The 22,566-nt window shown below is 45.7% G+C and overlaps 1 protein-coding gene across 2 annotated transcripts in view; it reads right to left on the reverse strand.

Moving 5' to 3' along the window:
- KLHDC4 (kelch domain containing 4) overlaps positions 1 to 22,566 on the reverse strand; it is a 99,874-nt gene that overhangs the window by 76,115 nt on the left and 1,193 nt on the right. Inside the window, exons 2-4 of one of the 2 annotated variants that reach the window (XM_036752765.1) lie at positions 20,097 to 20,188; positions 14,079 to 14,134; positions 10,503 to 10,601 (exon numbers count right to left, since the gene is read on the reverse strand). Coding sequence is in view for 1 of the 2 variants with exons in the window: in XM_036752764.1 (XP_036608659.1) it covers positions 10,503 to 10,601; positions 14,056 to 14,134; positions 20,097 to 20,188 (270 nt within the window). In the remaining variant the exon portion in view is untranslated. Of the gene's footprint in view, positions 1 to 10,502; positions 10,602 to 14,055; positions 14,135 to 20,096; positions 20,189 to 22,566 lie in introns of both variants that reach the window. The other variant, XM_036752764.1, reaches the window with a different exon arrangement.

Consider the following 22,566-nt stretch of genomic DNA (forward strand, 5'->3'; position numbering starts at 1 on the left):
GGTCACTTGGCACACCTGCTGGAAGGTGGATTCTCCACCCATGAAGGGTCTCCCCTGGACAGCTGCCAGGAGGAAGCATATTAGTGTCCACTGCAGTGCAGCCCCTCCTCACCTCACTACTCAAGGGAAGCTTGACAATCTCTGCGCATCCTGCTTCCTTTCCCTGCTCTCTCAGCTCCTCCTCGTCTTGCCATCCTCTTGACCTCCTCCCCACCTCCCTTCCCCTTCTCCACCTCACAGAAGTCTTTCTCCTCCTCTAGCTCTGGCTTTTCATATCCTTCACTTCAAATCCTTCTCCTCTGTCTTCCTTCCACTTTCAAGGCCTTCCATGTTTGCCCTCCCCAAACCCAATCTCTGGCCTTCTTTTCCAATTCCAAACCCTCCAAATCATGTTCTTCCCTCCTTCTCCACTCAAGTCTTTTTACTGGCTCTTCTCACACAACCTTCTCCCACAAAAGCCAGAAGTAGAATCTAGGGACCGGCTTCCCCATAAAACCCATTCTGACATCTCTGCTTGGGACAGTGACTCCCGAGTCAGTGAAAACAACCAAGGACTTGGAGCAAGTCACTGGATGTCAGCAAAGTCCAGAGAAAACTAGATTTCAAGTCAGAAGGCCCAGGTTCAAGGCCTATCTCCACTGCTTCTGAGCTGGGTGACGTAGGGCGAGTGACCTGACATCTCTGGGCCTCATAAACCACTGATTTAGAGCAACAAGGGGCCTCAGAGCCCATTTGGTCCAAACCTCCCATTTTGCCAATGAGGAAACTGAAGTTGAGAAGTTTGGAGGGAAACGTGCAAGGTCACACAGGCAGGAGGGAGCAGAGCTGGGATTTAAACACACAGCCCTTTCCTCCAGCTCTGGCATCGCTTCTGCACTACAAGGACCTACAAAACAGAGGATGAGACTGGACTAGATGACTTAGAATGTTCCCTCCAGCAGGAGAACTGCACCTGTAAAATGAGGGACTATATACACTATTTATCTCATGGTGCGAGGAGGGCACTTTGCAGATGGTAGAGCACTATGCAATGTGAGCTGATCTTTCCCAGAAATTCTCTCAGCCCAATTCTAGGAAGAAAGGCTTCAATGTCTGGGGCTAAAAGTGCCTTCCGCATTACAGAGACATGCAACATAAAGTATCTTTAAGGCAAGCCCAAGCTGAAAAGCCTATTCTGTGGAGAAGAGCCTCAGTCAGTATGAGCGCTTCAAGAGCCTATCGTTTGGGTAGTGAGGATGCTATCTCCTTGACACAGATGATAACCACTCCATAACTCAGGAGATGGATTTCAGGAGTCATCACTAAAAAATTCATTTTCCTACAGTCAGCCTGATGACGACTTTCTACCTTATACATTTTTAAACTATTAGACCTAGATGAAATATTAGAAATCTCCAGTATGGGAGCTCTTCACCTGGAGTCCATGGGCCCTAAAGGGCCCATGGGCACGTATCGCGGGGTCTAAAAGTTGAAGTGGGAAAAAATTTGCCTCTTTATCTCAAGAGAACAAGGTTCCTGTGCAAATCTCTATGTTGTATTTTAAAAACACCACGGACTCTCCACACAGCTGCCAAGGAGTCTGACATATAAAACATTAAGAGCCCCTGCTCTGTCAACACCTTCATTTTCCAGCTGCAAACACCAAGCTTGAGTGTTAGCTAGTCTGGCTCTGTGGCCAAAAACAAGCACCAGACAGTGGCAGCACAAACAGTTACAAGGAGGCAAAATGAAGTAAAAACAGAGGATGTTTCCAACCATGAGAGACCGAGAAAAAACCCTGCAACTTAGGAGATCCCCAAATTCTCCAGATGATAGAGATGGACTACAAAGTCTTAGCAGAAGAGAAAATTCTCATGAAGGAACATCCCTAACGACTCCCTGACTGCAATCAACCAGGAAAAGGGCAAGAGACCAAAGGTAAAAATCCAGTAATAAAGACTGAGTAATGTCTGCTCTTACTCACAGGATCACTCCAGCATCCAACAACACATAGTCCTTAACTTTCAAGGGAACCCAAGAAATTTTGAAATGTCACAAAATAATAATCAGAGACTGGTGTACACCTAAGCGCTGCCCAACTAGCCTGTGGACTGGCATAGAAGAAGAGAACCCTACTCATACTGGCTTTCACTCTCCGTTAACCAAGGATAGGCATTAATTAATGAGAGGGCACTGCCAGGCAGCAGTCAATGATGTAGCACTTCTGACAACAAGCATTAAAGACAACATACAGGCAACTTCACCAAGATTTGAGTTTTTTGTATTGTTGTGATTTTTTTTAAAGGGCAGAGGGAGGATCCAGTCTTGCAATGCCCTGCTGGTCTGTTAAGATGTAATTGTTGGCATGCCACCTGCTGGACAGTACAACGTCCAAAGCAGCCCTCATTCGTACCTTTGGTCCCTACTACCTTAGGTGAGAGCAGGGCAATACTTATGAATTTCTCATTAGAGTGTGGGGATGAATCTTCAGTCTTGGTAGCTCAGGCACATACAAGTTCCAGCCAGATTCACCATGGCTGGAAACCTTCAAGTTTTCCTCTGTATGATGTTTAGTAAAGAGTATGGGGGAAAGAGATCAGAGGAGGAGGGTTAGAGGCCAGAGCAGGAACTGAGTTAGGGCAGGGAGAGAAGGACTCAGTGACAGGACCATAGTAAGACAAGTGGATGAGACAAGAAAGAGCTCAGTTTCCAGGGGAGGAGAACCTTTGGCCTCAAGGCCACATGTGGCCCTCCAGGTCCTCAAGTGCAGCCCTTTGACTGAATCCAAAATTCACAGAACAGATCCCCTTCACTGAAGGATTTGTTCTATAAAACTTGGACTCAGTCAAAAGGCTGCACCCAAGGGCCTAGAAGGCCATGTGTGGCCTCGAAGCCGCAGGCTCCCCACCACCCCTGGTTTAAACTGTATCTCTGGCCACTTTCTCCACTACGGCATCCTCCTCTCATGAGGGAGGTGCCTCACCACCCACAGGGCCAGGACACAGAGGAGGCTTCTGTCTTGTGGCAGAGTGATCCTGAGCCACCGTCCTGCTTCCTTCAAGCTTCACTCAGGACATTCAGATCCCCGGTCCAGGCGCTCAGTACAGACATCACTCCACCAGCCAGCGGCTGTGCTGGCTCACAGTTTCTTCCCAACATTAACTCTCACCTCAACTCATGTCCTTGAATGTCTGCGCTGACGTCTCTCTCAGCTCATCAACCTCAGCCCCTGAAAAGCTCCCTTTCCGCTCAATCATGGCATTGAGGAGCTGACCTTAGACCTTCCTATTTCAGATCTCACACACCCTCACTCATAACTGCTAACTCTGTAGCAAGCCATACAACACAGCAGCAAGAATGCCGTGGCACTGATCACTCTGGCCCTCAGTTTCTTGATCTGTTAAATGGGGAAGAGGGACCAGAGGGCTTCTAGGTTCACATCCAACCTTAAACCAGATATTCCTCCCTCTGATCATAAGCAGCTCCTCCTCCTTCCACCTCTCCCCTAACCCTCTTCATTATCTTCCTCATCTTCCCGTCCAGCCTCACTGCCCTCCCTTCAGGTTGTCCACACACTAGCCTATGCCCTCAGATCCTTCGGATCTCACCACTCTTCCTGACTTGCCCTGAGTTACACCCTGATTCTGCCAGAACAATTAATGTGCCACAATTTTACCATCCCTGGACTACTGGACATTGGGAGACTTTATTTGGCTCTTTTTGCAAATACACATGATTATGACAAAAATCTTTGGAAAAAACTCTTTTGGGGGGTTCTTAGTGACACTTTTAGGGCACACCCCCTAAGTATTTCCTTCACCTACCAAATTCTAACAAGAAGGACAAATAAACGATCCAAACTCGTTATTTCATGCTGTAAACAATCTCTCAGAGAAATGAGGGTTAATTAAGCTGACGTCAAGAAGCAGGAAAAATCACGCTAGGTTATGACTTTCTGTTCCGGAGCAATCCCTGCCTCAACTTCTACAGGGTCTGACTCCATGTGCTGGAAGCTTCCCTCTGGACCTCTTAATATGTTGTGTGCAGGGAGAGGAAATAATTGCTTATTAACTGAAAAACAAAATTTAATTAAAAAGATACATTTGGTCTCACACTTGGGCTAAGTAAGTCCCTGTTATCCCTCGTCCTTGCTACGTGACCATCCCAGCTCCTTTTTGGTTCCTAGGCACCATGAATATTGTCTTTTACAAAATTTCTCCCATGTGGGACATCCTTGGAACATGAGGCTGTTTCGTTACACACCCCCAGTGCACCCCTCGGGCATTTTTCCATTTTTGCCTGTCATTGTGAGTCTCGAAAGATCATGATACAGCCCCAGAAGATAACATTAAAAAGGGAGGCAGAGAACAGCTCGGGGTCACTGGAAGCGCCCCTAGGATTCCACACACAATCCAGCCCACCATCCCCTCTTTCATTGTGGACCCAGCTAACAACAACATTAATACCTAGCCTCTGTACAACACTCCAAGGCCTGTGAAGTACTTCACAAATATTCTCACAACAGCCCCGGGCAGGAGGTGCTATTCTCCTCATTTTAGAGATGAGAACAAACACCCTACCACACAAAGATAACAGAACCTAACGACAAACCTAAAAGAACCTTAAGAAAATTAAATCTGGCAGAGTTACTATTAAGTAGAAGTTATTACCATCCAAACAACTCTCCGAAAACTGCTATTTCCCATACAACCTATTCGGTAATTCTCAGTTAAAAAGAATATTCCACTCACTGCAGCATCCCCTCGCCCATCCCCCGACATTCCAGATAAATGGGAGTCAGCCACAACCATCTCAGACATTCACGAAGCTAGTAAAGGCTAATAAGCACTTGTGACTGATTCTCTGAGATCACAGCTGGTTCTAAGTCTGACTACTTCAAGGACAGAACCTCCCTTGCCAGGTCAGTAACAAACAGGCTTGCTATCGATCTGCAAAGACAACAGTTCCTGGCATTGTTCCAATTCACCCTATGTACAAAACAGTAGGTTTTCTGAACATTGCGAGGTACATTTCCCACTGTTATGATTTTCTATGTCACTATATAGACTGTGGAAAAGTAATGCACAACACTCATGTTACTGACTGAATGGATGTTGGAAAATCCAAGGGCCCAGCAGAATGCAGTGATTTCACTCTCACAGGGCTAGGTTACAAAGAAGGAAAGATCTCACTGCCCCTGCTGATAACCACCTAACGCAGCCTAGCACATCCCTAACTCTTGGGAAGCAAACTGGACAGTGGGATGGTATGAGGGGTCCTGAACCAAACAGCACCCCCAGACCCTAGATCTTTTTCTCCCCAAGATTCTTCAGAGTGGGAATGAAAAAGGTCCAGGTGAAAACCATCCTGGCCTCTGGGAATGGGAAGGTAAGTGATGAAGATCGTCTCCTGAGATTCTGGGGTTCCCAATGAACTCCAGGCTAGTCAGGTAATACTTTGTAGTTTGTGAGGTGGTTGTTGTTTGCTTTGTACTTTTTGGGTTGCGTTTTATTAAAACAAAACTCTCTATTCCATTAAATTTGAACAATTAAGATGGGTGTTGCTGCCGTTTTTATCCATGGTTCTTGTTTTCTCATGAGATCTGGAGCTGGGAGGGCCATGGGGATCATCTAGAGCATTTCCCTCACTTTAAAGATGAGGACACTGGGCCAGCTCCAGTCTGGTCACATGCTCGTACACCAAGCTGAGATGTTAACCCAGATCTTCCCGTGCCAAACCAAGGCTCTTCCATCTCCTTTTCTTCCCTTTTCTTCCTCTATTCTTGCTAACTTTGCAATGAGCAGCTAATGAAAGTCTTATTTTGCCCTTAATTCACTCTGCCTAGTACAGCTCTCAGGCCATAATAAATTGAGTGACTAATGAGAGGCCAGGCACTTATAAATCAGTAGCTCTCAGGGCCCGTCTGGCCAGCAGCAGGGACATGAAAGTGGCAGGTTCAGACTGTTCTGACCCAGACACTGCGTGGACCACATCCACAGCTGTGTGGGTACCAACCATGCATCTAAGAAGCATTTCTCTCCTTCCCATCAATAAAGGTACCCAGGCACTCCCAAACAAAGCGAACTGCGCCGCCCCCCCCCCCCAATCTCATCAGACCACAGGAATTTAGAATTGGAAAGCACCACGAAATCCTGTAGTCCAAATTCATTTTACAGATGAGGGAAACTGAGGCCAAACAGGGTTCGGTTCCAGAAGTCCCTCAAGTCTCATTTGAAATCACAGCCTGTCGATCAAGAGCATCCGTATAGGTCATATTTCTCTATTAGCTCCCAAAGGAACCTTTGTGTTTTGTTTGGTTTTTTGGGGAGGGAAATGTTTCTGTTTTCAAACCTACCAGCAGCGTTATGTTCTCTAGCTCAGGACACAAATGGCAAGCCCAACAGAGGCGAGAAAGTCACCTCCCAAATTCAGAGGGTTCTCAGATGTCTGTGAAATGAATGACGCTGAACCAGCCATGAGGATCAGCCCTGAAACAGCCAGGCAAGTGGTGGCACAGGCCAGAGGGCCCCTCTGAAAGGTCTCAGCCCCAAGCACTCTCAGAAGCCAACACAGGCCGGAGCTCAGGGCACAATGAAGCCACTGCCGGCAGGGCCACCACTGGGTCACTGACGACGTGGCCTTTCCTTAGGGCCAATCACAGGGTCACCACAGCAGTGCCAGAGGTAAGCCAAGAGGTCACATTCAATACTAAACTCTTGTTTCACATTCGTCTGAAACCTGTGCAAAAGTAAACTTTTCCGTGGGGTGTCAACACCAATTACAACTTGGAAAAAAAGATAATTTTTTGGTTTTTTTTAATTATTTAAAAATAGGCTAGTAATTTAATAAGATCAAAATGACCATCTCAGATTCTTTAACAAGACCCATTAATTAGCAAATCTAACAAGTTCTTTGTTTAAAAGAAATCAGCTTCCAGAAAGAATGGCAGTAAATAGGTAGCATTTATGTAGTGCTTTAAGGTTTGCAGCAATAATCATAATAATGGCTCATTTTACCTTCATGACAACCCTGGGAAGCGAGTGCTATTAACCCTCCCACTTTACAGATGAGGAAACTAAGGCAGACAGAGGCTGTGACGTGCCCAGGGTCAGCCAGCTGGGAAGTGTGGCCAGCCTCAGGGCCGAGCTCTCTATTCACTGTGCCCCTGAGTAACGGTAAGAACTGAAAACATAACCCCATCCACCACTGCCACACGTCACTGTTATGCACACTTCTTAAGGAATAAAGGAAAGACTCTACCTTTATTGTTTGGATGACTTTAAAAACCTAATTGCAAAACATGCCAGTTCCCCTCCTAAAAAATGTATAAAGTATGGATAATAAGACTGAAACTCCACAGAGACACTGAATTGAATACGACTCGGCCTGTGTCAGAGCCCAGGTACACAGACTGTGCAATGAGCTTAGCTGCCATGTGTCTAAGCACTAACCAATACCAGGCCTTCCTCCCATCACAACCTTCTGGTTTACATTCTCCAAATTCTGGGGTGAAATCCTCTTCACTTTAACGCAAGCATTGCTGCTTTTATCTGCTTGCTAAGCTTCCAAATCACAAGGCTCCCACTCATGGGCTTCTGATTCCATCTTTCAATGTATTTCTGCAGACAGTAGATGTTTCAATCTTTCCAAATTTAAGGGGCAGGGGAGATGAGGGCAGAGTGCTCACTGCTTCCCAATGTTAACTAACAGTGCAGATTTATGAGGGCCTGGCTTAGCTGGAGGGTCACAGTGCCAGCGCCTCCTCAGACACATACTAACTCTGGGTCTGACAGTCACCCCCACTCAGAGCCTGAGTCCAAACCTCTTTTTACAATACTGTACAGCTGAGGAAACTGAGGCCTAGAGAAGTTAAATGACTTTCCCAAGATCACACAGACCCAATGGCAAAGCCAGGACTCTGCTATCGTGCCTCAAAAATCCTAGAGTTCAGATGCTACTATTTGGTATTAGGGAACAGTCAGGAAAAGAGTTTTTCATTCTACCATCAGTTAAATGAACATGTTAATAATGAAGAAAATAAGTCTGTTTCTTAACTGCCATTGTTTCCTGAAAGTAAATTCCTAAAATGGTCAGAAATGAGAGCAAAAAATTTACACTTTAGAAAATTGGAAAACAGCACAAATGTTGAACAAGAGAAGAAAAGGTAGCCAACTAAGACACATTAGCATAAGGGAAAATTATATAAGTATTAAGGATGCGGCTGTTGATACACAGAAATGAATGTGAACCAACGTTAAGTGAAAAGAGCAAAGCAGAAAATAAGATGTATGCTGATTACACTACACAAAAACGTGTCTATACACTAACTAAAACAGAGAATGTGTAGTGTGTTCACAGTTAAATTTAGATAGCTGTGAAACCAATAAGTGTCCCCAAGAATGTGCAACAGAGAGAGAGCGAGACATCCGAGGCCAGATTGTCCCTTTTATAATATAGGCCCCATCTCTGAGCATGCTGGGACAAAGTGTTTTGTCATAATTATTTTTTAAAATGAGCAAAACCAGAAAATAGAATCAAAGACAAAATGTATTCCCTATCCCTTAACTCCAAATATGGCTTGAGATGAGGTGGATTTTTGCTGGTAAAGGAATGTACCCTGAGGTCTTCTGGTCCACAGCTATAAAGAGGCTGACGGCAGACATACCCTCTCAAGACTTCACCTCGACAGGCATCTACAAAATGAGTGGTAGGGACAGGGCAGCTGCTGACATCTTTTTCAGTTCTAATAACTTCATACAGTCCTAAGACCCCAGTCAGCACAGTTCCCAAAGTCAGAAATGAAGCATGCTGATCTGTCCGGACTACTGTTTTCCTAAGAAAGCTTTATGTGAAGTCTCAAGACAGTGCAAGGTCACAGGTTACTCATTTTCACTAAACCACACAGAAAATCCAAGTCCAACAGAACTAATATTGAAATCTGACTGTTTCATGGGTCACCTTCTACCCTGATCCTTTAAGAGCAGATGAGGTCCATCATCAGCCTTCTAGGCTGGGAGAACCAGGGCTCTGCCACCAAGCCCCACTTCTAAGTCACAAAAAGGAATTCAAGCAGGGCTTTGGTGAAAAGCCTATACAAAGGCCCAAAGAAGCTTCCTAGGAAATTAAGCAGAAGTCACTTAGAGGACTTACACAAAGAATAGGCAGACACATGGGATGAGGAGGGCGGGGGAGGGAAGAGGAAGAGAGAGGAAGAGAGAGAGAGAGAGACTCTGTGTGTGTGTGTGTGTGTGTGTGTGTGTGTGTGTGTGTGTGTGTGTGAGAGAGAGAGAGAGAGAGAGAGAGTGTGTGTCTGTGAGTGTGTGTAAGTGATCTGCAGCAGGGAAGTTGTAGTACCCAGAGCAACGAGATCACAGATCCATCTAAATAGCCATGTTTTTGACAAATCATGGCATTTTAAAATCATTCATTCATTCAACCTTCATTTTTAATACTAAGCCCATTTAGAGGTGGCAAAAACAAAAAGAGTTCCTTTAGCTAAAAGAAGGGATAGGGATTGACCTGAGGAATTCCCCAATGAGGCCCCTACTCCCAAAAGCAGTGTGGAACCTTACTTGGAAGGTTTCATGTTGGAGTTGTCAGGAGCACTGAGAGGCCCACTGACTTACCCACAGTCATATAGCTAGGAGGCGTCAGAGGTGAGACGTGAACCCAGGTGTTCCTGGCAGGGAGGGTGGGGAGTAGAGGGGAGGAGAAGGAGCACTTGACCTGGAGACCTGAGTCCAAATCTAGCCTTGGACGCTTACTGTATGGCCCTGGATAGGTCGCTTAACCTCCATTTGCCTCTGTTTCTTCATCTGTAAAATGGAGATGATAGCCCCCCCCTTCCCAGGGTTTCCGTGAGGATCAAATGAGACAATACTTATAAAGTGCTTGGCACAGGGCGTCACACACAACAGGTGCTACATAAATGCTGGCTATGACTTGCTCAGGAAGCCAAGTCACAGCTAAAAAGGACGCCTGATGCCCAGTGAGCACAGGAAGGAAAGCCAGGTGGTGTTTACCTGAAGGGTGTTCCCATCAAGCTGCACATGTATAAAAACACCCTGGAGCCCGCCTTCTGGAATGAAAGCATGTTCCTGGGGGCATGTGTAAAGTGTCAAAATAGATTGATGTTTTTTTCAGGAGAATACATTCTTGCTGGCCAGCGCTAGTGCGACCATCACCCGTGCTTCTCTCTCCTGCACTCCTCTGTCTTCCAGGAGCACAGCCATAATGTTAACTCCTGGTGCTGATCCCTATTCACTTCCTGCTCCACTCCTTGGCTGATTCTCTTTTCTCATGTTGTTTTAAACTGGTTTCTGATGTTTAACGTCAATCCCCAAATCTATCAGCTCTTGAGCCTCAGCACCCCCTTCCCAATGAGAACAATCCCCACAGCAGCTAGGGATACTACCTAATTACAAACTCCAATTACTGCACCGAAGCCATACATGTAGGGCCCAATGTGAGGCAAGTTTTAAGAACCGAGGTGGAATTACCTGGTAAATACTGAATTACGTTACCTGATGAGCACAGCGCCTGGGAGGTGGATTGGGGATTTCAACTTTTGTCCACGTGTTCTTTCTAATATTGTAGAAGTAGAGTTCATTGTATAAAAAAGTCTGCATAAAGGAAGCAAAGGATTTGTTATAAAGGATTTCCTTCATGAGACAAGTGATGGCTAAATGAAAAAATATCAAATATCAAATCACGCTTAATAAACTTTCTCCTAAAACAAATAACAGGCAAATGTCCCCAAAAAGGAGGAATCAGAGCAAGCCAACACAAATCACAGTCTGCTTTTAATCCTACCAGAGAATAAAGCATACTTTACCAATCTAAAACAGAAACTGCATTCAGTCAATACTAAAATCCAGCTGTTTCTGGAGTAAACCAATTCTTCCTGTCCACTCTCAAGGGCCCCCTGCGACAGCTCTCTAAGGCGGCTCTCTAAGGATCACTTTACAGGTAAGGACTATAACACCTTGATATCAAGGCACTTGCCCTCAGTCGCCCACCGAGCCAGCAATGGGAGTGGGGCTTATGTTTGGGTCCTTAGCCTCCAAATCGGACTTGGCTTGCTCCCTATTACACTACGTCGTCTAAAGGAATCAACAGGTGCCATTCTGAATATAGCAAAGTACTGTCTAAGCTGTAACCCTAAAATATTTTTTAACTTGTCTTCTAAAAAAGGAAAGGCACAGACAGAAGCAAGGACAGTCCCTAAAACCATTATTCTAGAGCCCTCCTCCAGAGCCTCTCTACACAGGAGAAGAAACCCAGCCCCTTTACAGTTTAAAAGTCTGCTCAGAGTATACAGGATTGTGACAATGCTTCTTACCAAAACTAGAGGATTTTTCCTTCCAAACTAGGGTAAGGATGCTCTTTCTACAGCATCTGCCACCCCGAAGGCTCCACGGGTATTTCAGAGCAAAAGTCAAATATGAAGATAAGGCTGACCTGCCAGGCACAGAACTGAGAAGGGGTGATGGGAAATGATGGCTCACGTCCCCATGTGTTGGGGCTGGTGGCAGAAAGTTTTATCAATGGTGATGGCCATCAGAAGAGACGAAAAAGGTGAGCCACGGGAAGAGGAAGTGACACAGACAAGCCACAGTATGTCTCAGAAATAACTGGAAGACAGATGTAAGGCTGTCTATACTTGACCTTGCTATAAGATGCCATAAAGCTTCCTTTCTACTCAAAGACAAAATGACTGTACTACAAATCCTAATAACCCCAGTGATCAGTGGCATTAGCAGGGCACTACACTGACTCACTGGAGCCCAGCCACAACCTCTTCAATCTGTCTCCCAAACAGCACAGGTCTGGCCGTGACATTCTCCTGCTCGCTAAACTGGAGGGCTATGTCTAGGGGGTAGATTCCTCCTTTCAGCGTTTAAACCTTCAGAGTGGGCAGAGGTGGGAAAACATGAAGATTACAACAACGTAAATGGAAAGAAAACCGCAAAAGGATCAAAAAGAAATGCTGCCAAATTATAGACGACAACAGCAGCGATAATAATAACAGTGCTTTAAGGCTCTCAAGGCACTTTATGGACACCATTGTGTCTGACCTTCCCCAACACCCTGTCTCTGGGCCACAGCACGCACCCTCCCCCCACCCCATCTCCTCTTCGAGGTCAAACACCACCTCCTACAAGAGGCTTTGCCTAATCCCCCCAAAAGGTACCCTGTAATAATTTCTTCTGTTCTTATACAAATAAACGCTGATCTCCCTCCAAATCCCCCCGAGAGCTCCCGGCATGTAGCTGGCACTTGATAAATGCTTATGAATTGACTAGAATTAGGTACTAGAGGATTATTAAAACCATTTTACAAATGCAGAAAATCAGAGTCAGAGGGCATGAAAGCAGGATTCCAAGTCATGCCGTTCCAGCCTCCGAGTCCTAGACATGTTGCCTCTCAAAAAATTAAGAGATAAAACTGATGGAATAACAGTGCAAGTCAAGCAAATGAGAGACCATACAGCTCTTGGCAAACCTTAAAGCATCATATGAATCCTGGCTGGCAGTTAAGTCAGGGACCTGTGTATTTCAATGATACAGGAAATTCCCCAGGGAGGAAAGCCCCTCTCCCAAGGCAGGTAGGCACACTCTCTGCACCTGATATTCTTGGGGAATTACCTAGAGCACTGAGGGTTGAGGTTCTTGCCCAGGGTCACAAGCCAGTTATGTGTCAGAGGAGAAACCAGGCCCTCTTGGCTCCAAGGCCTGCTCTCTATCCACTAGGCTGCTAGGATCGGCAGCAGCAGTAAAGGTATCAAATTTGTAAATGCGTAGTTGTCAAATCTAACAATGGTGGGCCAGCCATAAAGAAAAAGTGGAACTAAGGTGCAAGAGAGAGATTAAAGAAAGTAACTTTATAAGGTCTGATGCTGAAGAACAGTAACAGGTGGGAATCATGGTGCTGATGCTGACGCCCCTTCATCTAAAGCAGGCCTACCCAAGGATTTGGGGCAGCCTGTGAAAAACAGAGAGGAAAACATCCTCTACATCTTTCATGAGTTGCCCAAAGTCCTTTGGCGGGCCACAGGCTGTGCAGGCCTGATAGAGGCCCCAGGAGCCTGCTTCTGGTCTGAGCAGCACCTAATGGGTCAATAAAGGGTAAATAAAAGTGTGCAAGGGCAAACAAAATGCTAGTGTGAAACACAATTTATCCTTAGCTCTGCTATTAAAAAAAAAACTCAGCAGATTATTAGACACAGATTATACACAGATTTCTTCTGAACTCAATTTCATTTCAAATTAAATAGGAATGGTGACACTGGGGGAAAAAGCGTGACTTTACAAATGACCATGATCAGAAGCCCTTTGTCTTTAACCTGCCACTGACTCTGCACAGCCCAGTAGGATCTGGGGGAGCCAGATTTCCCTGGCTCACTTTGTTCTGACATCCAAGACAAGTTAGCGGGGTGCTGCTGCATTCAGGAACATGGGGGTCGGACTCTAGGTAAGTGGGCTGAATGAAGGGCATGCTGCTTTACCTGGAGCACCCACAAAATACCTTAGCCTGATGAAAAATCAAAAAGGGAGCCCTGGTTTAGAAATGTCCTTATTCACAGTATCTGGGGGGCCAGCACTGACAATGAATTTTCCTTAAAAAAAAAAAAAACAAACAAATCACTCCCCTTCTTCAGGGAGAACACTCCTCAGCCACTGATGTAGATGCACGCTGGTCCCTTCAGAGACCAGAAACAAAAAGTTGTGATGCAGCTGAGCAGGGAGGAAACTGGTGCCAGGCAGGAGGGAGACAAAGGACAGACAGAGTCTATGACAGGCCCAAGAAATGATGAACTCCTACAATATTGATGCCAACACAGTCACTCCATTCCCTTAATGGAGCCCAGTTCGACTTGTCAAGGACAGTGGTTCACATTTCTTCTGACAGCTCGGATGGCAAGACAATATGAGAAGGGAATTAAAATTATTTTGCTCTCATTCTAGGACAAATGCATATTTCATGATCACTGTATCAGAGATTCATTTTTACTAAAATGAGACCCATGAAAACGACAGTGAGAAAAAAAAAGACAAAAAAAAAAGTATACTTTACTTTTTGGCCATTGAAATATTCACCTCCAAAAAGGATTAATTCATCTTTCTCAGGATGAGGAGACAGGGAAGCATTTAACCTGCAAGAGAGACACAAATAAACATGACCTCGACAGAAAGACCCAAAACACTGACACCTCATCTCAGCGACTTGGCTCAACCATAGTACCAACATCGGCTCCCACACATGGCCTTTTCCCTCTTCCCCTTCTTCAGCATGAGCTTGGTACGTCAGCACCAACAAACACCATCACTCTTAAACTCAGGTAAGAGAAAAAAAAATGACTGGACATAAAACATCTTGACCACCACAGCTGACCCAGCAAAGCAGCTGTTAACACCACTTTCATGTCATCTCCACTGATCAAATCAGATCAGCTTCTGATATTGAACCATTTGATGGTGCCAAGGGCTTTGGGGACAAGAAGACTTCTCTCCGGGTCTTCAGTGGCTGTGGTGCCTGCAGGTGCAAGCACTGGGGATGTCAAGACAAAAGACGGTCCCTTACCTTCAAAGTGTTACAGTCTGGTGGGAGAGAAAACATGCGAACAATCATTAGAGATAAATTAATCAAAAATCAAATCTACCATAGATCCCAAGGTAGTTGACCAAAAATGACCTTTACTACCAGAGTCCTCTGCTCTACCTTCTCAGTGCACATAAGTCACAAGGAAAAGCTCATCCCAAGAATAGAAGCATGCATCCATGAGTAAAAAGGGCAGAAGTGCTTGAGATAAGAGCTCAGAGGTTACCAGGTCAGCTCTTGCTAGGTCTTCGTAATCAAGTCCTCTCCCGTGTCCTGCAAAATGGGGCATGATTCATCCAACCACAGAAAGGAACCTGAGTCACAGCTAGCAAGGCAGCTCGGTGGCACAGTGGGCAGAGTGCCACACCAGGAGTCAGGAAGACTCAAGTTCAAATCCAACCTCAGGCACTTAAATAACTGTGTGACCTTGGACACGTCACTTAACTTCTGTTTGCCTCAGTTTTCTCAACTGGGGATAAAATAGGGATAATAATAGCACACAACTCCCAAGGTTGTTATGAGGATCAAATGAAATAGCATCTGGAAAGCACTTAGCACAGCATCTGGCATGTAGCAGGCACAACAAAAATGCTGGCTATCATCATCACCACTATCACGGTGGGGCAACTCGGTCCATGGCTCAGACCAGGACGCTGTGGGTAGGAGAAGGGGGAAGGAGGGCACCATTTCCTCCCCACCATCCCAAGGCTGCCTTCTAAAGCCCCACTGCACCATCTGGCCTGCGCCTCCTAGGATCAGCAGAGAATCAGAGTAGGGAAGGAGATGTGCAAGCAGTGGCTGAGAGAGAGAGCTGCCACCACCACCTTCCCCGCACACAAAACTTAATTATTTTTAAAATATACTGGGCTGGAACTGTCTATCTGGAAGTGTTGGGAAGAGAGTGGTCTGCAAACTGCCAAGTGAGCTTAATGAGTCACACTTTTAGCTGGAGCCCAGGACCAGCAGAAGTATAAAAAAAAAAATACATGTGGATTGTGAGAAAAGGGCTGCCTGGAGGAGAGTAAATATTCTGCAGCTAATAAATAGCTTTAGAGATTTATTCATCTATTCATTGGACAAACGAGAAAACTGGAGACCATTAACGGTGACCTGACTTACCCATAATTATGGAGCTGGTTGGGAAGTGGACTCAGGTCCTAGCTCTGACACCCTTACTGATCCTGGCCTCAAAGGAACGCCATCATGAAGATCCCATCAAAGGCTGCCTTGTCCTGGGGCACTTCTGTGCCTTTCACTCCACCCCCCACACCCCCAAGAATGGTAGGCATAAACTGGGCTTTGTATGCCGGCAGCCAGAAGTAAATGTTTGAAGAATAAGAATGGGTGAATAATCCAATGCTGTCCTGACAGACAGTTTCTTCTTACAATGTCAATAAAAGAATCTCATTTCACTATTACCAGAGAGAAACTCAAGCTGACTGAGAAGTGACTGGTTCAAAAGGCCCATTTTAACAGAAATGAATCTGAAGAGTGTTGACTGCACCGCACCATCACCAGAAACACCATCATTATGATGGACGCATCCTCCGACAATTAGAGTCTCCTTTGATCTAATGCTGTGTTCCCTTCTCTTTTAGTATTTCAACGTGCTGAAAACTGTGGTCATAACTAGGGAAGGGAAAATGACTTCTCTGTCAATGTCACAGGAAATGTCAATGCCAGCCACCCCCTTTTCCTCTCTCACCCTGGCTCTGCTCCTACCTGCCTGACCCCTGCTCAGTATCCTTCGCTAGATTATCATGCATGAATAAAGCTTTTACTAAGAACTAACCATGTGCAGAGCACTGTGCTAAGGGCTGGGGAGACCAACAGAAAGCTAAGCCAGTGCCTGATCTCAAGGAGCGCCTGCTCTAATGAGGGAGACAGCACATCCAGGAGATTTCAGCTGTAAATAGATGGAAAAGTTCCCTGACCCAGCAAAGCAGCTGTTAACACCACTTTCATGTCATCTCCACTGATCAAATCAGATCAGCTTCTGATATTGAACCATTTGATGGTGCCAAGGGCTTTGGGGACAAGAAGACTTCTCTCCGGGTCTTCAGTGGCTGTGGTGCCTGCAGGTGCAGCTGCCAAGCTGTCCCTCCCCCTCCCCAGATGCTTCCCGGCATGATGGCTAAGGGCTTATTCCCAAGACTCTTGGGCTCAGGGTCTCAGGCAAGACTGCGCAGTACATGCTACCTTCTGTCTTTCCCTCAGAGTTCTCTACTTGCTGCTTTAGCTAGGCTGGCCTGCCTGCCCTCTGGGTGGTGAGTCGGCACAGAAGCCACTTCCCTGGACGATGGCTATGAGGGCCTGGTGGTGTGGGGGGCGCTTCCCCTCCCTTGGCGGCAACTGGTCAGCAGCTGTTGCTGGTGGTGAGGAGGAAAACAGTCCCTCCTCTTCTATTTTTCACCCACACCCCACCCTCTTTGTAAGGATGCCCCACAAGGCTCTGTCCTAGACTCTTCCTCTCTAATCTCCTTCACTGATTTCATCAACTCCCAAGAGTTCAAAGATCTCTATGTAGATGATCTACGCAGCCCTAGACTCTCAGCCACATCCCAGCCCAACGTTATCTCCCACATGCTGGACATTTCCAACCAGACATCCCGTAGGCTTCTCCAGCTCCATGTGCAAGAGAGAACATTTTATCTCTCTTCTCGTACCTTCTCCATTCTGTCACGAGCAGCCCAGTCCTTTCCCAATGCGCAACCTCAGAATCACCCCTGACCCTTCCATTTCTCTGATCCACCACATCCAAGAGTCCTAATGATTCTTCCTCCACAACCTCTCCCCAACCCCTTTTTGCCCATTTTTACAAGCCCCAACTTAGCCCAGGCCCTCATCACCTCTCCTAAATGTCTTTTCCTCCCTCCAGGCTCTCCCCTGTCAAACCTGTCCCTTGCACTGTAAGTCTGACCACAGCCCTGCACTGCTTGGCATCAGAAGGCCTTCCCAGTCCTGATGCAGTCTTCGCTCCACCAGGCTCTCTGCTGTTCCATCTCAGGGCCTTTGCAGGCCACCCCCCATATCTGCACTGCACTCCCTACTCCCCACCCATACTCTCTCAAGACTAGGGTCAAGGGTTCACCCAATTTCTAGTGTCCTCCTCCCAACTCCCAGAAATCACTTTGTCCTTACTTAGCACATATCTGGTATCTGTGTTCATGGCTGGTTGGTTTTTCCTAATAGACTAAAAGCACAGTGAGGGCAAAAATTGTTCAATTTTTCTCTTTTCCCAGCATGTCACACAGCACTAGCATATAGAATATCACAGAATAAAGTCATTTGCTTTGTTTTAGCAAGGCAAGATTGCTCAAAGCTTTTATTCAAAAACAAAACAGCAGCAGCAGCCAGCCAAGCTGGGGTGGGGGAGTGGGGGTGATCCTTAGGACGTGGCCTCCACCCCTGAAAGCAGAAGCTCCCCTCTTCTTGTTATACAGACCTCTCTGATGGCCTGGAGAAGCTCACAGGACACCCTGCACTTACCCTGCCCCCCCCCCCACCGAAATGTTTTTAAATGCATAAGATAAAGTACATGAATTACAGAAGAAACCGATCATACAAAATAAAGTCGGCCTCCTCACCCTGGAGATGCCTCTGCCCTGCAGCCCGTCCTCTGGCTGCTAGGTGCTCCTGGGCTGCCATTCCTCTTGGACCTCCTCCTCCCTCCTGGCCTGTCCACTTGCCCCCGGCACGTCTCAGTCCCTTTCATGTGCTGTCCCCCCAGGGGAATGACAGACCCTGGAGAGCAGGGACTGCCCTTCTCTTTGCCTGAATTTGTACCTGAGCACTTAGCACTGTCCCTGGCAGAGTATAATATGAGCGCTTAATAAATGCACAGGGGCTGCCCCACATACCTGGAATGCAAAGGAAATGACTTCCCCTGAATGACAAAGTTTCATCAGTCCAAACTCCACCCTCTGTGGGAGAGCTCATGATCAGGGAGTCTGGCTAAACGGGGAAAGGACAAGGACTCCACGGCTGCCTCCATGACACTACCGTTGAGACCTTGGCAAAGTCCTTTCCCTTCCTCATCCTCCACAGGTCATCGGTCAGACAAGGGAGCCACATGGCTGTGCAGCCCTTCCAGTTCTGCCAGGAGGAGCCAATGGTCTGACTCAGAACTCAGGGTTCCTTCCACAAGAGCGCTGAGGGAGGAGGAAGGGAAAGCATCCACCTCACGCCCTACCCCCAATTCTGAGATGCAGAATAAAGGTCTCTGGCTCTAAGGAGCTGCCAAGGAATCCTTTCGGGGGTCGTGAATTCAGCCTCAGCACCATCTGTCACTTCACTCCCAAGCCTCTGATTAGGTGATAATCAAATCCACTCAGCCTGAGATTTGTGGAAATCACTTCTCACACTTGACAAGGGGAAGGCCTCAAGGGCCTCAGTCCTAGCTTGGCATTCAGACTCGTGACAGTGTCATGCACTGACTCTTAGATCTTCCTAAGTCTCCTTTAGAAGAAAACAACAGAGGGAGAAACCCTGGTTCTTGGAAATAAACCAAGCAGTTTCATATGCCTCTAAGAGAGGGAGGGAGTATCGAGGGGGTACTTAGATGAGCACAGGAGAGAAACGGCCTCCCAGCCTGACTGTCAACACTAGCTGAGTGACTGCGGCCAAGTCCTTCCCCCTCGCCTCAGTTCCTCATCTGCAATAAAGGGATAAGGACACATTACCACCCACAGAGGGTTGGTGGGAGGAAAACATTTTGCAAACTCTCAAATCTTGTGGAAATGTGAGTTTCGTTATTTTGCTGTGGCCAAGAACAGATGCGCCATTTTGTTTTCTAATCTGTTGGTGGTGAATGGAAGTCTTTAATCTTCCTCAACTCACTTACAAAGACTCAAATTACAAAAAATAACCAGGACTCAGAAATCAGTGATGCTAGGACCCAGTCTGTTCAATATTGCATGCTTTGTCACAAAATGCTTAGAAACTCTAGAAAAGGCTTTGGATTGTTGCCAGCCAGTAGACATATCCATTTAAGACGGCTTACACACAATGCATTTTTTAATTATAACTGCCCCTTTCATCGAAGGTTTAAAGCATTTTGGAACAAGCACAGGAAAAAAACCCTCCTAGATTTTCAGTTTTCCACATTATTATATGCCTCTAAAAGCCTTTGACGGGGCAAGAGGAGGGCCCAGTGGCCCCATTGTTCTCTCCCCAAAATGTTAACAGTTGGAAAATGAGACAGGTGCTTTGAAGCTTCAGCACGCCTTCCCTCCTGTTGAGCATTTGTAGTTTGAGGCTCAGTAGTTCCATGTAACTACATGACAATACAGCTAAATTTCCTCACTCTCTCTCTCTGGTGGCACAGAAGGGAGTGGAAATAAACCCACTGTGGTTGACTCTGCACAGCAGTTTCTCTGACTGTAATATCCAAACTGCTTGGTCATTTAGGAAAATGTCATATGCACAGTCAATGTACGATTCCAATTTCCACAACAGAAGTTGTGTCAGGATCTGTGCCAAGCACTCTACAGATGAGAGCTGCCCAGTTTCCTTACCTCGGTGAAGGTGGAGAGCATGGTGCCTCTATGATCTGGGTCTTTTTGGCATCCAAGGTCTGAAATTGTGCTATCAGAGCTTCCAGGTCCTCCTAAGACGGAAGAAATCAAAGGTGACCATTTTTCCCCCTTAACAATAAGAGATTATTCTCCCCTTTTGTCTATTCCTCCTTTCTGGTTATATTACAGTGTGACTTTATTAAGAAAGGGATGACAGGTAGCAAGGTACATCAGCCATAGTGGGCTTGGAAGCCAAGACCTGGCTGAAGCCCTGTCTCTGCCCCATGCTGGCTGTGGCACTCTGGGCAGCATCTGGCTGCCAACCATCAGCTCTAACAGGGCACAGGCAGCTTCCTCACTTTCCAGTTCCCTACACCAATGAAATTACTGGAACTCTCTCTGTCCCTATCACCTGACTAGGTGAGACACATAAACCTACACATAAATGATTATTTTTTTCATCTATTTAAAACACTGAAATTTTGGACACGTTCAGAAAAACAGAAAGAATAAGCACTTGATGGGACTATTAGTCAGTGGTTCAGAGCAGGCACTTAATAAATTCCTGCTAAGTTGTGGGGGGCATGAGTCCATATGGGGGAACACTGCATAGAATGTCTGACTTTTCAATGTACTGATTGGTTTTGTTGATTTTTTTCTCTTCTATCTTTAAAAGAAATTCTTTGTTAAATGGGACGGCCCTCAGGGAGGAGGAAGGAGAGAGATGGGGCAATTTAAGCAACGTACAAACAAAAGATGTCAATAAAAATCTGGTTGTTTTTTTTTAAAAAGCTACTTAATTGCTCAAAAACTAAAACAGCTGAATTGAGCTAAACAAAATTCTTGAGCAAGTGATTTTTCTCCAAGTCGGAATCCTACTCCGATAAAATGCTGTCCATATACACATATTTGTTTCCATGCCTCAATTATTCAGCATAAATGTCTGAATTTCCTGAGTTCTTCCCCACGTACATGCAGTGTAGGCAGTCAAGTTCTACGGCCCCTCCAGTAGACAGTCAGTAGGATACTAGATGCAATCTACATTCCAGGCTGTGGATTTTAGAAGCAAAATCTCTCTGAGCTACTCACTCCTCACCCCATTTGAAAATTTCAAGCCTCAATCCCAGACTCCTCTTCTTGGCCTCTCCAGCCCTCTGGCCTTCACCTCAAAGCTGCTCTTGGCCTTTCCTGTGACCTCCAGCCTCTTCCCCTTTCTGTCACCCAGCCCTCTCCCTGGCTCCAGACCCTGCCCTGACCCCTGAGTTTACTACCAGCACATCTGGCTGGCCCCTCTCCTAGAATCACCGGCCACCTGTCTGTAAGAGCACATGCCTCAGAGTCACCTACCGCCCTGCATTCTCTGCTTCTGCCCCAAATCAAACGAAGTTACCCACTACCGATGTATGGCACAAAAAACTGACACCGGACTTTCACTGCTGTTCAATCCACCGTCAGTCAACAAGTATTTATCAAGCACTAAGGGCCAGGATCTTTGCTGGGTGACAAGGACACAGAGACAGAAGAGAAAAAGCAAACAACCCCTGCCCTCGAGCAGCTGAGTATACATACACACACACACACACACACACAAACACACAGGGGTACGTATGTGTATATGTATATATATGCACACACATATACATACACATATATACACACACATGTATGTATGTGTGTATATACATGCACATACAAGTATATATGGATGTATATGTATACACACACAGGGGTATATGTATATAAGTATATCTATATACACACAAAAGTATATATGCACACACATATATAGGGGTATACGTATACACAAACATACATAAGTGTACGTGTATATGCATATACACAGATATAAGTATGTATATATGTACACACACATACACAAGTGTAGATGGATGTATATACACACACATATAAATACATATGCATGTATACATATGCACACACATATAAATAGATACACACATATAAGGGAGTATGTGTATCTATACATGTGTGCATGTGTGTGCATATGACACACATATAATTATATATGGATGTATATGTATGTACACACAGGGGTATATGTATATAAAAACATATATGAGTGCATGTGTATATGCATACACACATATAAGTATACACACAGGGGTATACGTACACATGCATAAGTGTACATATATAACACACACATAAGTCTATATGGATGTATACGTATACACACAGGGGTATATAGATACACATATATAAGTGTGCATGTACAAGTATATATATACATATAAGTACATACACACACATATATGGGTATACACACACACAAGTACATGTGCATATGTACATAGACACACATATAAGTATTTATGTGTATATATAGACAAATGCACTTGCATTTCTGTGTAGAAGCGTGTGCACACATGTATACATGGTTTTACACACACATACACGCGCATGCACGCGCATGCACATATAGCCCGTCTGCACACAGTTGTTTGCACAT

This window comes from Trichosurus vulpecula, chromosome 3, assembly GCF_011100635.1.
Source record: "Trichosurus vulpecula isolate mTriVul1 chromosome 3, mTriVul1.pri, whole genome shotgun sequence".
NCBI classification, from domain to species: domain Eukaryota; kingdom Metazoa; phylum Chordata; class Mammalia; order Diprotodontia; family Phalangeridae; genus Trichosurus; species Trichosurus vulpecula.